Source organism: Saccopteryx bilineata, chromosome 4 (assembly GCF_036850765.1).
Source record: "Saccopteryx bilineata isolate mSacBil1 chromosome 4, mSacBil1_pri_phased_curated, whole genome shotgun sequence".
NCBI classification, from domain to species: domain Eukaryota; kingdom Metazoa; phylum Chordata; class Mammalia; order Chiroptera; family Emballonuridae; genus Saccopteryx; species Saccopteryx bilineata.
The window spans coordinates 76,838,692-76,857,333 of NC_089493.1; the positions used below are offsets into that span (position 1 = coordinate 76,838,692).

An 18,642-nucleotide genomic window follows, 5' to 3' on the forward strand; every position below is an offset into this window, starting at 1 on the left:
AAACTGGAGGAGACAGCCTGACAGCAGTAAGTGGGGAGAAGAGCGAGAGTTCTGTCTGTGGAAAGCAGCTGATGAAAGAAAGTGCAGCCTTAAAGGGCCAGCACAGAAAATATCACTCATAGCCACTTGCCTGGGGCTCTGGGGGTGAGAATGGCTGAAAGGACTGGCTGTGCATGAGGAAAGTAGGGAGATCGAGACACAGGGACACTCTAACCTGAGCTGAGCTAAGTCATTCTCCAGTGCTGAGGTGGCCAAGCTGGGGGAGGGGTCATTTCCTCCGCCCTGCACAAGTCTAGTGTGGAACCAGTTGACCCACCTCCAAAGACGCTCTCCAGCTCCAATCAGCAAAAAAGGTTGTTTAGAAAGGGGAAGTAAAGAGGAGGGGCAGCAACTCAGGTTTCCAGGGAGAACTGAGCTACACCTCCCCCTTCATACTGAGAATACACCCCACCCATGGAGAGGCACTGGGCAGAACACACCATCAGTAATTCAGAGGCCACACCCACTGCATTCCTGGATACAGTTTCAACTGGGACCAAACAAAACAAAATAACCAAAAAAACACAAGATAATCTACTTCTTCCCTCCTAAACAGAGAAGCCCCCTGCTGGGATCAGCAAACACAGACACTTCCTGCTGTATTCAGCAAACAAACAGCAGGGTAATTAAGACTTATTTTTTGACCCAGCCATCCAACTTATAGGAATATATCCCAAGGACACTGTATCACTGAATAAAAAAAAGAAATGCACCTCCATGTTTATGGCAGCATTGTTCACAATTGCGAAGATCTGGAAACAGCTCAAGTGTCTGTCAGTGGACGAGTGGATTAAAAAGCTGTGATACATATAAACAATGGAATACTATGGGGCTATGAAAAAGAAGAAAATATTACCTTTTGCAACAATATGGAGGGACCTGGAGACTATTATGTTGAGTGAAATAAGCTAGGTAGAGAAAAAAATATATCATATGACCTCACTCATTTGAGGAATCCAAGGAATAATGAGAACTGAGGAACGGAATTGAGACAGAGGAGGAATCAAAGGGATCAGAGGAAAAGAAGACAGAGGGAAAGGGGATGATAGGATGGGATAAACCTGAAGGGAAGGGGGGGAGGGCGCTGTAAGGAGGGGGGCAAGAAAGATGTTGATGGGAATATGGGGGAGGGGGGATGCATTTGGGGTGACCTTAGAATCTATGTAAACACAATTAATTAAATAAAAATATAAAATAAAAAAAAGACTTTTAAACAGCTCCATTAGTTAAGCAGAATTAAAATACAACCAACCAGTAGAGGCTGAGGAATAAACTCTTGGAGAAGAAGCCACACTCCATAAACCAATCTCAGATCCACAACTCTAACAAGCTTGCAAACCACACACAGAAAAATGGGAAAACAGAAGAACATAAACCATATGAATCAACAAGTAAAAATCCCCAGAAAAAGAACTCCATCACATCCACAATGTGATGGAGGTAATCAAATTACTGAATGCAGATTTAAAATAATGATTTTTAGGATGTGTAAAGATCCTAAAGCTACATTGGATGGACTTTAAAACAATGGCTATAGGAAGAGATATAGAAGGTCACTACATAATGATAAAAGGAGCATTACAACAGGAAGATATAACTATTATAAATATATATATGCACCTAATATAAGAGCACCTAAATATATAAAACAGATTTTGATGGACAAAATGGGCAAGATCAATAGCATTACTATAATAGTAGGGGATTTTAATACCCCGCTAACATCAACGGATAAAACCTCCAGACAGAAAATTAACAAAGAAACAGTGGCCTTAAATGACACACTAGATCAACTGGATTTAATAGATATCTTCAGAACCTTTCACCCCAAAGCAGCAGAATATACATTCTTTCCAAGTGCTCTAAATTTAAAAAGATTGAAATCATATCAAGCATATTCTCTGATCACAATGGCATGAAACTAGAAATCAACTACAATAGAAAAACTGAAAAACACTTGGAGACCAAATAGCTTGCTATTAAATAGTGAATGGGATAACAATGAGATCAAGGAAGAAATAGAAACTTCCTTGAAACAAATTAAAATGAACATACAACTCAAATTTTATGGGACACAGCAAAAGTGGTCCTGAGAGGGAAGTTTATAGCATTACAGGCATACCTTAAGAAGCAAGAAAAGGTTCAAATTAACAACTTAACCCTGCACCTAAAAGAACTAGAAAAAGAACATCAAGGAAAGCTCAGAGGAAGTAGAAGGGAGGAAATAATAAAGATCAGAGAAGAAATAAATGACAAAGAGGCAAAAACAAAACAAAACAAAAACAAACAAAAAACAATACAGAAGATCAATAAAACCAAGAGCTGGTTTTTGAAAAGGTAAACAAAATTGATGAACCTTTAACCAGACTCACCAAGAAAAAAAGAGAGAGGGCTCAAATAAATAAAATTAGAAATGAGAGTGAAGTAAAAACTGACACAGCAGAAATTCAAAGGATTGTAAGAAAATACTATGAAGAACTGTATGCCAAAAAATTGGACAACCTTGATGAAATGGATAAATTCCTTGAAACATACAATCATTCAAAAATCAATCTGGAAGAATCAGAAAACCTAAATAGACCCATTACAACAAATGAGATTGAAACAGTTATCAGAAAATTCCCAACAAACAAAAGTCCTGGGTCCGATGACTTCACAGGCAAATTTTACCAAATATTCAAAGAAGAACTAACTCCTATCCTTCTCAAGCTATCTCAAAAAATTCAAGAGGAGGGAAAACTTCCAAACTCCTTTTATGAGGCGAACAAAATCCTCATTCCAAAACCAAGCAACGACATACAAAGAAAGAAAACTATAGGCCAATATCCCTGATGATCTTAGATGCTAAAATTCTCAGCAAAACATTAGCAAATTGAATCCAGCAATACATGAAAAAATCATACATCATGATCAAGTGGGATTTTTTCTGAGGAGGCAAGGCTGGTACAATATTTGCCAATCAATCAACAGGATTCATCACATAAACAAAAGGAAGGAGAAAAACCACATGATAATTTCAATAGATGCAGAAAAAGCATTTGATAAAATGCAGTACCCATTTATGATCAAAACTCTCAGCAAAGTGGGAATACAGGGAGCATACCTCAACATGATAAAGGCCATCTATGACAAACCCACAGCCAACATCATACTCGCTGGGCAAAAATAAAAAGCAATCCTCTTAAGAACAGGAACAAGGCAGGAGTGCCCCCTTTCACCTCTCTATTCAACATAGTTCTGGAAGTCTTAGCTATAGCAATCAGACAAGAAGAAGAAATAAAAGGCACCCAAATTGGAAAAGAAGAAGTAAAACTTTCATTATTTGCTGATGACTTGATATTGTACATAGAAAACCCTAAAGTCTCAGTCAAAAGCTACTGGAACTGATAAATGAATTCAGCAAAGTGGCAGGTTACAAAATCAATATTCAGAAATCAGTGGCATTTATATACACCAACAATGAACTGTCAGAAAGAGAAATTAGGGAAACAATACCCTTCACTATCACAATGGAAATAATAAAGTACCTAGGAGTAAATTTAACCAAGGAGGTTAAAGACCTGTTCTCGGAAAACTATAAAACATTGATAAAAGAAATCAAGGAATATACAAATAAGTGGAAGCACATACTGTGTTCATGGATAGGAAGAATAAATATCATTAAAATGTCTATACTACCCAAAGCAATATAGAAATTCAATGCAATTCCTATTAAATTACCAATGTCATACTTCAAAGATATAGAACAAATATTCCAAAAATTAATTGGAACCAAAAAAGAACACAAATAGCCTCAGCAATCTTGAAAAAGAAAAATAAAGCGGGGGTATTAGATTTCCTGATGTCAAGTTATACTACAAGGCCATTGTCTCAAAACAGCTTGGTACTGGCATAAGAACAGGCATACAGATCAATGGAACAGAACAGAGAACCCAGAAATAAACTCACACCTTTATTATCAACTGATATTCGACAAAGGAGGTAAGAGCATACAATGGAGTAAAGACAGTCTCTTTAACAAATGGTGCTGGGAAAATTCGTGAAACCATGATCATCTTGAAAGAAAACATAGGCAGTAAGCTCTTCGACATCTCTCACAGCAATATATATGCTGATTTATATGCACAAGCAAATGAAATAAAGGACAGGATGAACAAATGGAACTATATCAAACTAAAAAGCTTTTGCACAGCTAAGGACACCACAAACAAAATTAAAAGTCAACCCACACAATGGGAGAACATATTCACCAACACATCTGATAAGGAGTTAATAACAAAATGTATAAAGAATTTGTAAAACTCAACACCAGGAAAGTAAACAGTCCAATCAAAAATTGGACAAAAGGACTGAATGAACACTTCTCCAAAGAGGACATACAGGTGGCCAATAGACATATGAAAAAATGTTCAACATTGGTAATCATTAGAGAAATGCCAATTAAAACCACAATGAGATACCACCTCACACCTGTCAGAATGGTGCTCACTAACAAAACAACACAGAATAAGTGCTGGCAAGGGTGTGTTGAAAAGGGAACCCTCCTGCCTGACCTGTGGTGGTGCACTGGATAAAGCTTCGACCTGGAAATGCTGAGGTCACCGGTTCGAAACCCTGGGCTTGCCTGGTCAAGGCACATATGGGAGTTGATGCTTCCAGCTCCTCCCCCCGTCTCTCTCTCCTCTCTAAAATGAATAAATAAAATAAAAATTAAAAAAAAGAAAAGAAAAAGGGAACCCTCCTGCACTGCTGGTGGAAATGCAGACTGGTGCAGCCGCTGTGGGAAACAATATGGAGATTCCTCCAAAAAAAAAAAAAATGGAACTGCCTTTTGACCTAGTTATCCCACTTTTAGGAATATATCCTAAGAATACCACATCACTGATTCAAAAGAAGAAATACACCCCCATGTTTATTGCAACATTGTTTACAATAGCCAAGATCTGGAGACAGCCCAAGTGTCCATCAGTGGATGAGTGGATTGGGAAGCTGTGGTACATATACATAATGGAATATTACATGGCTTTAAAAAAGAAGGAAATCTTACCCTTTGCAACAACATGGGTGGATCTGGAGTCTATTATGCTAAGCAAAATAAACCAGGCAGAGAAAGAAAAATATCATATGACCTCATTTAATTGAGGAAATCTAATGAACAATGTGAACTGAGGTGTGGAGTTGTGGTAAAGGCAGGATCAAAGGGACCAGAGGGAAAGCAGACTGAAGGAAAGGTGATGAGAAGATGGGATTAGAGAAGGGAAAGAGATTAGTGAAATTATATATACATAACAGCGTTATAGAGAGCAGGAAAGCAAATCCTGGAGGGAAAGGGGGAAGGTGTTGGGGGGAGAGGGTAAGGGGGATGTCGAGGGGAATATGGGGGTGAGGGGGAGATATATTTGGGCAGACACTTGAATCTATGTAAACACAATAAATTAAAATCAATAAAAATTTTAAAAAAAGAAATAAAAAGACTGAATAACTCAATCTATGCAAGAAATGTGCCAGTGTTGGACTGTTATGTTCTAAGGGGATAGTTCAGTTGAGTCAGAATTTAAGGTAACATCCTTGGGGAAGGAGAGTGGAGTTCCCCTTAAGAAGTAGATATTCCCATGGTCAGTCTTCCTAGGGACAGGCAGCACTTGGGACAGAAAATGGAACTTTGAAATTGGACCTTAAACTAGGTGAAAAGAGTTGTTTTCTTTTCAGTTTCACAGGGGTTGAGCCTAGATACCAATGGTCCGCAGAACTCTTCATGGAGAGGGGCGCTATTTTCAACCAGATAGACCCAGGCTAGAAGTCAACACTAAGGCAGGTCTGTATCAAGGCCATGAGGGCTTTGAGAGTAGCCATATCATACTTGAGAGTACTCTGTATTATTTTTCCTTTTGAATATTGTTATATAAAAGTGATCATAGCTATGCTGTGAAGAGACTTTGAGGGAATGGCTGTTGTTTGTGGTATCCTGGTCAAGAGAGGACAGTGGCCCTTCCTGCCAAATCTCAAGGCAATGCTGAGGATTGCCCTGGCTGGGAGAGTTCAGTGTCCCAGAACACCAGGGGATGTCACATTTGAAGCAGAGGCAGAGATAGTTCCGTTATTTCAGGCATATGTGGGTAACAGTACCTCCCCTGGGGACTCCTCCATAGTAAAGAGGTGAGAGAAACTCTAAAGAGGCCTCACATCTTTATAATTTGGAAAATAGGAGCTCAGAGCCATTGCAGTTGGAACTTTTACTTTAAATATGGCCCCTGTATACTAAAAAACTCATGAAAGTATGACACTGATTCTCAAGGGTACATGAGACCTTTTGTTGAACAAACCGTTTCTCTCCTGGGCATCTTGCTCAATGGATTTGAGAAAAACAAAGGGAAACAAAGTGTTCCTCAGTTTGATTTTATATGAGCCCTTTCTTTTTAGTTCCCCTTCTGGTCTTAAGCCTTGTAGAGAACTACATCTAACCAGAAACTGATTTTTTTTTAAAGTTTATTATATTGATTTTAGAGAGAAAGGAAGGGAGAGAGGGACAGGAATATCAATCTGCTCCTGTATGTGCCCTGACCAGGGATCAAACCAGCAACCCCTGTGCTACGGGATGATGCTCTAATCAACTGAGCTATCTGTCCAGGGCAGAAACTGATATTCTTGCTTTTCTTCCATTATTTGTTCATCCTCTGTTTTTTTTTTTTTTTAATAAATTTTTATTAATGGTAATGGGATGACATTAATAAATCAGGGTACATATATTCAAAGAAAACATGTCTAGGTTATTTTGTCATCAAATTATGTTGCAAACCCCTCGCCCAAAGTCAGATTGTCCTCCGTCACCCTCTATCTAGTTCTCTGTGCCCCTTCCCCTCCCCCTAACTCTCTCCCTCCCTCCCTCCCATGTCCTCCCTCCCCCCCCACCCTTGGTAACCCCCACACTCTTGTCCATGTCTCTTAGTCTCATTTTTATGTTCCACCAATGTATGGAATCATGTAGTTCTTGTTTTTTTCTGATTTACTTATTTCACTCCTTATAATGTTATCAAGATCCCACCATTTTGCTGTAAATGATCTGATGTCATCATTTCTTATGGCTGAGTAGTATTCCATAATATATATGTGCCACATCTTCTTTATCCAGTCTTCTATTGAAGGGCTTTTTGGTTGTTTCCATGTCTTGGCCACTGTGAACAGTGCTGCAATGAACATGGGGCTACATGTGTCTTCACGTATCAATGTTTCTGAGGTTTTGGGGTATATACCCAGTAGAGGGATTGCTGGGTCATAAGGTAGTTCTATTTGCAGTTTTTTGAGGAACCACCATACTTTCCTCCATAATGGTTGTACTACTTTACAGTCCCACCAACAGTGAATGAGGGTTCCTTTTTCTCCACAGCCTCTCCAACATTTGCTATTACCCGTCTTGTTGATAATAGCTAATCTAACAGGAGTGAGGTGGTATCTCATTGTAGTTTTGATTTGCATTTCTCTAATAACTAATGAAGCTGAGCATCTTTTCATATATCTGTTGGCCATTTGTATCTCTTCCTGGGAGAAGTGTCTGTTCATGTCCTCTTCCCATTTTTTTATTGGATTGTTTGTTTGTTTGTTGTTGAGTTTTATGAGTTCTTTGTATATTTTGGATATTAGGCCCTTATCTGAGCTGTCGTTTGAAAATATCAGTTCCCATATAGTTGGCTGTCTGTTTATTTTGATATCAGTTTCTCTTGCTGAGCAAAAACTTTTAATTCTGATGTAGTCCCATTCATTTATCTTTGCCTTCACTTCTCTTGCCATTGGAGTCAAGTTCATAAAATGTTCTTTAAAACCCAGGTCCATGATTTTAGTACCTATGTCTTCTTCTATGTACTTTATTGTTTCAGGTCTTATATTTAGGTCTTTGATCCATTTTGAATTAATTTTAGTACACGGGGACAGGCTGTAGTCGAGTTTCATTCTTTTGCATGTGGCTTTCCAGTTTTCCCAACACCATTTGTTGAAGAGGCTTTCTTTTCTCCATTGTGTGTTGTTGGCCCCTTTATCAAAGATTATTTGACCATATATATGTGGTTTTATTTCTGGGCTTTCTATTCTGTTCCATTGGTCTGAGTGTCTATTTTTCTGCCAATACCATGCTGTTTTGATTATCGTGGCCCTATAATATAGTTTAAAGTCAGGTATTGTAATGCCCCCAGCTTCATTCTTTTTCCTTAGGATTGTTTTGGCTATTCGGGGTTTTTTATAGTTCCATATAAATCTGATGATTTTTTGTTCCATTTCTTTAAAAAATCTCATAGGGATTTTGATGGGAATTGCATTAAATTTGTATATTGCTTTAGGTAATATGGCCATTTTGATTATATTTATTCTTCCTATCCAAGAACAAGGAATATTTTTCCATCTCATTGTATCTTTTTCGATTTCCCTTAACAATGCTTTGTAATTTTCATTATATAGGTCCTTTACGTTCTTTGTTATGTTTATTCCTAGGTATTTTATTTTTTTTTGTTGCAATCGTGAAGGGGATTATTTTTTTGAGTTCGTTTTCTAATATTTCATTGTTGGCATATAGAAAGGCTATGGACTTTTGTATGTTAATTTTGTATCCTGCGACCTTACTGTATTGGTTTATTGTTTCTAATAATCTTTTTGTGGAGTCCTTCGGATTTTCGATGTATAGGATCATATCATCAGCAAAAAGTGATAGCTTTACTTCTTCTTTTCCGATATGGATGCCTTTTATTTCTTTGTCTTGTCTGATTGCTCTGGCCAGAACTTCTAGCACCACGTTGAATAAGAGTGGAGAGAGTGGACAACCCTGTCTTGTTCCTGATTTAAGGTAGAAAGTCCTCAGTTTTATGCCGTTTAATAGGATGTTGGCTGATGGTTTATCATATATGGCCTTTATCATGTTGAGATATTTTCCTTCTATACCCATTTTGTTGAGAGTCTTAAACATAAAATTGTGTTGTATTTTATCAAAAGCCTTTTCTGCATCTATTGATAAGATCATGTGGTTTTTGTTCTTTGTTTTGTTGATATGGTGTATTACGTTAACCGTTTTGCGTATGTTGAACCATCCTTGAGATTCTGGGATGAATCCCACTTGATCATGATGTATTATTTTTTTAATATGTTGTTGTATTCGGTTTGCCAGTATTTTGTTTAGTATTTTAGCATCTGTATTCATTAGAGATATTGGTCTGTAGTTTTCTTTCTTTGTGCCATCCTTGCCTGGTTTTGGTATGAGGGTTATGTTGGCCTCATAAAATGTGTTTGGAAGTATTGCTTCTTCTTCAATTTTTTGAAAGACTTTGAGTAGAACAGGAACCAAGTCTTCTTTGAATGTTTGATAGAATTCACTAGTATAACCGTCTGGGCCTGGACTTTTATTTTTGGGGAGATTTTTAATAGTTTTTTCTATTTCCTCCCTGCTGATTGGTCTGTTTAGGCTTTCTGCTTCTTCATGACTCAGTCTAGGAAGGTTGTATTGTTCTAGGAATTTATCCATTTCTTCTAGATTGTTGTATTTGGTGGCATATAATTTTTCATAGTATTCTACAATAATTCTTTGTATATCTATGATGTCTGTGGTGATCTCTCCTCTTTCATTTTGGATTTTATTTATTTGAGTCCTGTGTCTTTTTTCCTTGGTGAGTCTTGCCAAGGGTTTGTCAATTTTGTTGATCTTTTCAAAGAACCAGCTCCTTGTTTTATTGATTTTTTCTATAGTTTTTCTGTTCTCTATTTCATTTATTTCTGCTCTGATTTTTATTATCTCCTTTCTTCGGCTGGTTTTGGGTTGTCTTTGTTCTTCTTTTTCTAGTTCCTTAAGGTGTGAAGTTAAGTGGTTTACTTCGGCTCTCTCTTGTTTGTTCATATAGGCCTGAAGTGATATGAACTTTCCTCTTATTACTGCTTTTGCTGCATCCCAGAGATTCTGATATGTCGTATTTTCATTTTCATTTGTCTGTATATATCTTTTGATCTCTGTGCTTATTTCTTCTTTGACCCATTCATTTTTTAGAAGTATGTTGTTTAGTTTCCACATTTTTGTGGGTTTTTCCCCCTCTTTTTTGCAGTTGAATTCTAGTTTCAAGGCTTTATGATCAGAAAATATGCTTGGTACAATTTCAATTTTTCTAAATTTGCTGATATTGTCTTTGTGGCCCAACATATGGTCAATTCTTGAGAATGTTTCATGTACACTAGAGAAAAATGTATACTCTGTCGCTTTGGGATGAAGTGTCCTGTAGATGTCTATCATATCCAGGTGTTCTAGTATTTCGTTTAAGGCCACTATATCTTTATTGATTCTCTGTTTGGATGACCGATCTAGAGCCGTCAGCGGTGTATTGAGGTCTCCAAGTATGATTGTATTTTTGTTAGTTTTTGTTTTAAGGTCAATAAGTAGCTGTCTTATATATTTTGGTGCTCCTTGGTTTGGTGCATATATATTAAGGATTGTTATGTCTTCTTGATTCAACTTCCCCTTAATCATTATGAAATGACCATTTTTGTCTCTGAGTACTTTTTCTGTCTTGTAGTCAGCATTATTAGATATGAGTATTGCTACGCCTGCTTTTTTTTGGGTGTTGTTTGCTTGGAGTATTGTTTTCCAGCCTTTCACTTTGAATTTGTTTTTATCCTTGTTGCTTAGATGTGTTTCTTGTAGGCAGCATATAGTTGGATTTTCTTTTTTAATCCATTCTGCTACTCTGTGTCTTTTTATTGGTAAGTTTAATCCATTTACATTTAGTGTAATTATTGACACTTGTGGGTTCCCTACTGCCATTTTATAAATTGCTTTCTGTTAGTTTTGTATCTAGTTTGATTCTTCTCTTTTGTTTTTCTATCATTTGTTTTTGTTTGTTTGTGTTCCATACTTCTTTCCTCTGTTGCTACCTTTTTTAAGTCAAGTGTTTTTGTGGTGGTTTTTTTAAGGGTGGTTACCATTAAGTAATGAAAAGGTACCTACCATATTCATTGTAGTACCCTATCTTATAAGTATTTCTGCACTTCATCATCCTTTGCTACTGTTAATCTCCATCCTCTCCCCCCTTTTTTTTCCTTTGTTGTCACAGTTTAAGTTTGGTTTTATTGTGTTCTTGGTGGAGCTGTTACTTGTGGTGTTGTTTTCTTTTGTTCTTTGTTGTATGTGTCTTTTTTTTTTTTTTTTTTTTTTTTTTTTTTTTTTTAGAGAGGAGAAAGAGGGAGAGAGAGAGACAGAGAGAGAAGGTGGGGAGGAGGTGGAAGCATCAACTCCCATATGTGCCTTGACCAGGCAAGCCCAGGGTTTCGAACCAGTGACCTCAGCATTTCCAGGTCGACGCTTTATCCACTGCACCACCACAGGTCAGGCTCTTTTGTTCTTTGAATCTGGTTGGAAAACCCCCTTTAGTATTTTCTGGAGTAGGGGCTTTCTGTTGATAAATTCTCTCATCTTTTCTGTATTTGTGAATGTTTTTATATCTCCTTCATACTTGAAGGATAGCTTTGATAGGTATAGTATTCTTGGCTGAAAGTTCCTCTCTTTCAGGGCTTTAAATATTGGGGTCCACTCTCTTCTAGCTTGTAGAGTTTCTGCTGAGAAATCTGATGATAATCTAATAGGCCTTCCTTTATATGTTGTACTCTTCTTTTCCCTGGCTGCCTTGAGAATTTTTTCTTTGTCATTGGTTTGTGTCATCTTTATTATGATGTGCCTTGGAGTGGGTTTGTTGGGGTTAAGAAAACTTGGTGTTCTGTTTGCTTCTTGAATTTGAGGTTTTAGTTCCTTCCACAGGCTTGGGAAGTTCTCATCTATTATTTGTTTGAGTATATTCTCCATTCCATTTTCTTTCTCTTCTCCCTCTGATATACCTATTATTCTTATGTTATTCTTTCTGATGGAGTCAGACAATTCCTGTAGGGCTTTCTCGTTTTTTATTATTTTTGAGTCTCTTTCTTCTTCTCTCTGTTGTGCCTCAAGTTGTTTGTCTTCTATTTCACTAATCCTATCTTCAATCTGGGCTGTTCTGTTAGCTAAGCTTGTTACCTCGTTTTTCAGCTCGTGAATTGAGTTTTTCATTTCTGTTTGATTTGTTTTTATAGTTTCAATTTCCTTGGTAATATATTCTTTGTGTTCATTGAGTTGTTTTCTGATCTCCCTATATTGCCTTTCTGTGTTTTCTTGTATATCTCTGAGTATTTTTAAGATTTCTATTTTAAATTCTCTGTCATTTAGCTCCAAGGCTTCCAATATGTTAAGTCTTTTCTCCATAGATTTTTCCACATCTATTTGTGTTACCTCTCTTTCTTTTGTATCCATAATATTCGATTTCCTCTTTCTTATCGGCATCTGAGGGTGGTCTTATTGATAGCACTAATTAGAATTAATAAAGAGTAAAAAGTAAAAAAAAAAAAAAAGTGTAAAACACCCCACAAAAAAAAACAGTAATAATTTATTATTTCCCCCTTTTTTTCTCTCTTCTCTTTCCCTCCTCTCCCCTCCTCAGGGAAATATCGTGCCTATAATGGAGGGCCTGATTTGGGGTGAAGAGTTCAAGGGGCAAAAAAAAAGGGAGTAGGGACCTACTAAATGCAAAAAAAAAAAGGAAGAAAATCTTAGACAAGCATAAGATGATTTGCTTGTAAGTGATGGTCAACTAAGAGATATAATGAGAAGGATAAGAGGGAACCAGAAAAAAAGACCAAAAAAGAATAATAAAGAAGAAAAAATAAAAATAATAAGTAAAAATCTGTTGTATTAAGTGGAGCGAAGACTAAATACAATGGAGACCTTGGGTTGGGAGGACCCAAAATGCCACAAAAATAAACAAACAAGAAAAAAAAATAAAAACAAAAGCAAAAAGAGAAATAAAGCAAAAAAAAAGCCTTGAGTCCCAAATTAACTAATTTGTTCGTGATTGAAGATTATATGGGAGGAAAGTAAAATGAGAAAAGAAAAAACGAATAGAAAGGAAAAAATAAGAAAAAGAGAAAAACGAAGGAAGAAATAAAATAGGAAGAGAAAAAAACAAAATAAAGCAAGACAAAAAAAACAAAAAACAAAAGAGGAGAGAGTGAGAGTTAAGTGTTTTGGAGTATAACCTTAAAGGAGGGTGAGGATGAAGAAGAAAAATAAAATGCAACACTCATGAGTAGTGTAGTTCAAGAAAGGGGAAGTATAAGATGGGCAGAGAATAGAAGGACCGAGGTGGAGGAAATAAAGGCAAAAAGATAGAAGAAACAAACAACAACAACAACAACAAAAAATTAGTGGATCAAGTTGTAAAGTCTGTGGGTTTTTCTTGATTTTGAGAGGTTAACTTCTTCCTTTTTCTTTTCTCTCCCTCTTCCTGGTCAGTGACTCTGTACCCCAGGCTCTGCCCCTGTGTCACTCTTAGGTAGGGATTTGCAGTTGATGGGATTCTATGGCAATGTCATATAATTGGCTTTAGTCTTGCTGGAAGTAAAGGCTTGTTGGCGTTTGCAAGGTTCAACGATGAGAGAGTTTGCTTTCCTGGATTCTCTCTCCTAGTCCCCCCTTTCTGAATTAGCAGCCTGGTGATCCAGCTATAAGGCTGCAACTGCTTCTGCCTGGGGAGTAAGAGGCTCAAAGAGCTGGGAAATCCCCACTCTATCCCCACTCAGTGCAAGGCTTTGGGAAAGGCTCTGACAGTCAGGGCCTCCAGTGTAATCAGGCGGGGGTGGGAGTCAATTGTTGTCAAGGTGACTGATCAGCGCCTATCATTTAGTTGGACCTCTCAACCCAGGCTTTCCACACTTTGTAGCCTGTTTTTGCAGGGAAGAAGAGGCACTAGTCTCTGCTTACGACTAGTGTAGTATAGACCTTATTATCTGCCAAGTCCTTCTTGTTAGCGTTTATCCCTGAATATGGAGGCTCTATCAATCAGAAGTTGCCCCCGCCCCTTTAGCGAGAGGCACTAAAAAATATCACGCCTCTTGTCTTGGATCGCTGAACTGAGAGAGATCTTATCAATTAGAACCGAGGGTGCGCAGATTTCATGGGTTAAGCTAATTTCAGTGATTGGGTCGCAGCTGTGTTTCCGAAGGTATTTTAGGCTGCCTGCGCGTGCCCCTCCCCCAACGCTTGATTGTTAGCTTGAATGGCTGGGTGAGGTGCCCCGCCCACAGAGAGAATCTCCCAAGCCTCTCCCGCTCGCCCTGCCGCTGGCGGCTGGACCGCACCAGGCGCAGGATAATGGAGCCCCCTGGGTGTGCAGGCCAGCAGGGCGCCCTGGGCGCGTGGAATGCCCAAGGCACGCGTGCGAATGGGGCACTCCGGGCACCGGTGGCCGGCGACCCCCACTCGCAGTGTGCGGGCCACTGGGAACGACAGCGGTGCTCAACCGGACCGGGCGCGTGCGCGGTTGCTCGCGGCGGCTCGCGGCGGTGGCTCGGCCGCTCGCGGTGGCGGTTCGGGGCGGCCGCTCACGGCAGCGGCTCACGGGGGCTCGCGGCGGCTCGCGGTGGCGGCTCGCATCGGCCGCTCATGGCGGCTCGCGGTTCCCAAGTATATGGGCTGACTCACCACAGGCGCACTTCCTTGCGGTTTGAAAGAACGTCCCTGTGGTAGATTTCTCCACACCCTCGTCTCTCAGATTCAAGTGATAACAGTCCTTTCGCTATCAGTTTGTGTGGAACTCCGGAATGCTCCGAGGATAAATTTTTCTGTTTCTAGTTGATAAATTTGTTGTGATTTAGGGGAGAGCTGTCGGACGCGCTGCTCACGGCGCCATTTCCGTGACGTCACTCATCCTCTGTTTTCTTCACAAAATGTTTTGTATCAGAGAGTAAGGGAGAATTTGAAGTTTTTTTTATGGGTATTATGCATAAGCATAGATGAATATTTAACTGTTTTTCAATGAAGTGAGCATCTAAACTAACATGATTTTCATAGGCTGAGCAGGAATGTTACTTAACACATTGGCATAGCAGCCTCAATCTCATCACTGTTGATTGCATCTAAGGTCATACTTTGAAAAAAAGATTACATTCAGTTCCTTAGAGCTTTTCAGGATTTGCGGTGCTCTGCGTTTTTATTCTAAAAGCTGCTTATTTGCATAAGCTGTTAAAGACTCTTCCATACCATCACACTTCTGGTCTTCCTCTAGTTTCTGGGATACTTTTTGTTGCTCTTAGAGATTCTAAAACAAATAGCAACTTTTCTTTCAACAAAAGTTCTGCCTGTCTGGAATTTCATTATCTTCTCTCAACTACACAACAAAACTGAGCTTCGTACAATATCACTTTGTCATATTATTAATGTCACTCATCTCCAGGACCCTCCAGAAATTCTTTTAGTTTCTTTACAGATCTTCCCTGAGGATTTAGGTACTGTAAAATAATTCTCAATTCTTGATTTATTTAACAAACATTTATTGGATACCTATTATGTTGTGAGCATCAGGCTACTTACTAGATCTACAGAGTAGAAGAGCTCACACTTGGTTTTATGGCTTGAATCCGACCAGGACTCACATGTTCTAGGTTCTTAACTAATTCCTCCGGGACTGCATTGAAAAGAGGAACATCCTTTTATGGTTATTGATTGCTACAGGGAGAATGCAGATAAAAGGAAAGCAATCCAGATTACTGAGGTGATTACAAAAAAGGGTTGGGGGAAGGTTCCAAGCAAAATCATTGGAAGAAAAACTGAATCCAAAGACTCTAGGGAAGAAGCATACTTTAAAGGTTGGATATCTTTCTAGGGCAAGGTTTCATTTTATTATGTGTGTAAATAAACAAGAATAGTTTAAATAAAAATAATAGGAAATTATGCATATTTCATTATTTTAAAATTAACACAGCATTGATGTTCTGTGTTGATAAGAATCTTTTATAGTATTTGCTTCCATCGGAAAAAGAATTATTTTTGTGACAGACAAAGAGATAGAGAGAGGGACAGTAGGGACAGACAGACAGGAAGGGAGAGAGGTGAGAAGCATCAATTCTGCCTTGTGGCACCTTAGTTGTTCATTGATTACTTTTTCATATGTGCCTTGATCAGGGGGCTACAGCAGATCGAGTGACCCCTTGCTCAAGCCAGCGACCTTGGACTTAAGTTGGTGAGCCTAGATCAAACCAGATGAGCCCACGCTCAGGCCCGGGACCTCAGGGTTTTGACCCTGGGGCATCCGCATCCCAGTCCAACGCTCTATCCACTGCGCCACCGCTTGGTCAGGCCATCGAAAAAAATGTTGAGGGAGAATTTATCTCAGTGAAATTTTTGTAAATAACATGAGGTCTTTAGGTATGGGGTCACAGAAGGCAGGAGACAATTTTTTTTTCTTTTGTTTTGTATGGAGACATAATTCTAGTTCTAAGGGTGCAAGGAACTAATCCATCTCCTCTTCTCTATAACGCCTGAAGGAGCACGCCTCATTCTCCTCTTTTTGTCTTCTGAAAATAAAAGGATGGAGGCAAAAGGTGTTAGGAAGAAAGGGTTTTTCTAGGGTTTAAACCTGGGTGCTTAAGAACCTCCGGAAACCCTCCAGCTTTTACTTAAGTAGCTGCTGTAAAACAGATGTCCTCCAAAATAAGAAGGCTAGGACAGAGAGGATCGTCTGGATGACTTGGGATAGAGCGCAGGTGGGGTGGGGGGCAGTCTCCTAGTCCAGAGCGGAAGGTGCCTGCAGGCTGCAGGTGCCAGTATTGTGATCTTGCACTGTCCCGGCTCCCGAGAGGGTGGGCGCCACAGCGTTGCAAAGTATAAGACTTAGCCGCTGAAGCAGCGCCCAAATGTATTATTAACAGCAGACGTAGATCTAGCCGAGTGCCCACACCTGCCTGGGGGGGAGGGAAAACAGCATTTGTAGAAATCGCAGGGAGTAGTAGAGACCCTCGTTTGGGACGCCAGAGGGCTGGTCGGGCTCGGCTCTTTCCGACTGCTTCCTCATGATTGCTTTCCCAACTTGTCCATCATTCCAATACATTATTGCGGTTGGCTGAAATATCTGCCACTCGGTTCCGCCGCGCTGACCCTCATTGGGCCCCCTCCGGCCGAGGCACCGCCCCACGAGCTAGGCACCAGCATTGAGGTACTGAAGAGAGAGAGAGAGAGAGCGCGCGGCGCCTGCTCTGGGTTGGGGGAGGCGGTGGCGGAGAAGGAGGAGGTGAAGGAGGTGGAGCGGGACCAGCGGGAGGCAGCGGCAGCGACCCGACTGGGGTGATGGTGCAGGTGCCCGGGTTCGGCGCGGAGCTGCCCGGCTGAGGGGCGCCTGGTCCCGGGTCCGCAGCGCCGCGGCGTCTCTCTGGGGGCGGGAAGATGCTGAGCAGGTTGATGAGCGGCAGCAGCAGGAGCCTGGAGCGCGAGTACAGCTGCACCGTGCGGCTGCTGGACGACAGCGAGTACACCTGCACCATCCAGGTCAGTGCCGCGCCGCGCCGCCCGCAGGACCTCCTCGTGCCCCCGAGTCTGGCCAACTTGGCCCACAGCCGCTGCCCGGGAGCGGCCCCAGACCCCAGGGCTTTGTCCGCTCTGGGCTGCGGAGGACGGCCCGGGTGCAGGGCGCCTCGGCGGGAGCCCTCGTTCGGGGCCCGGCACTGGGCGCTCGACGCCGCTGCGGGCGAGTACCCGCGTCCCGGACCCCCAACTCGTTCCCTGCTCTCTCCCGGGGTAAGGGCGCTGTGTCCGAGCTTCTGGAGCCATCCCGGGCGGGGAGCACCCTCCGCGGGCGTTCGGAGGGTGTCGGGCAGGACTGGAGCCTCCTGCTCCGGCCGCCCCGTCGGGGGGCTCAGGCTTTGGCTCTCCGGCCGGGCAAGGACGGCTAGCAGGCTTTTCTTAGGTCTCTTCGGTTGGAAGGATAACGGTGACTGTCATAATTTCCCTCCCAGCGTTTGTGAGTCAGAGCAATCCGAAGGTGGAACGGAACGCGCAGCCCATGCGGAGTGGCCTATTGAAAGGAGTCCAGCCAGCCTTCTAGGTGTTGAAGACCTGGCCCCCCAGCCCCCGCGCCGCCGCTCGCTCCCCAAATCTTATTCTGTTGGGCAATTCTGGGGGGGGGGGCGTGAGGTGAAGATTTAGCAACAAGTCCCAGCGATATGAGGGTTGACAGTGGCGAGAAAGAATCGGTGACTTACAAAAAACGCCAACAATACGATAATGCTGCACAGCATTTCCACAGACCTGGTGTTTTTGAAGGGGTTTTTACAACCTCCGGCCTCTTCACTACTGCTGTGTGGTACGTCAGGAGTAGTAGTCTTTCCCAGGAACGTAGTCACAGCCCTCTCGCCTTTTTTATAAAGTCAGAGATAGAAAACATTGACAATGCCCCAGTGTTTAGTTCAGCAGTCGGGTGGATCTTGTGCTCACTGTCGGAAACTGCTCTTTCTGAAGAAGCAAATTGAGTTGGACCCAGAGGGGTCTCACCTGATCCCTATTTGCAGAAAGAAATCAGGGAGGGTTTCTCGCCTCAGATGTGTCAGACAAAAACTCGGCCTCGGGTCCTACCCTCTTTGTCTCCCTGCCTTTCCTCCCCCCCACCCCCATTATTATTATTTTTTGCTGACAATGCTCGATAGCGGAAAATAGCGGCGTGAGAAAGACGCTGGGTAGTGGATGAGAGCAGCTGCCTCTGCTGACTCCGTGCTCAGTTCAGCCTTCTCTCC

At 41.1% G+C, this 18,642-nt stretch overlaps 1 protein-coding gene across 6 annotated transcripts in view; it reads left to right on the forward strand.

Moving 5' to 3' along the window:
• The first annotated feature begins 17,111 nt into the window (after window positions 1–17,111).
• The window catches only part of FRMD5 (FERM domain containing 5), a 329,778-nt gene continuing 328,247 nt past the window's right edge, over window positions 17,112–18,642 (forward strand). For all 6 annotated transcript variants that reach the window (XM_066276646.1, XM_066276643.1, XM_066276647.1 and 3 more), the window contains exon 1: window positions 17,112–17,401. In XM_066276646.1, the coding sequence (XP_066132743.1) occupies window positions 17,300–17,401 (102 nt within the window). In that variant the 5' untranslated portion in view covers window positions 17,112–17,299. The remainder of the gene's footprint in view (window positions 17,402–18,642) is intronic.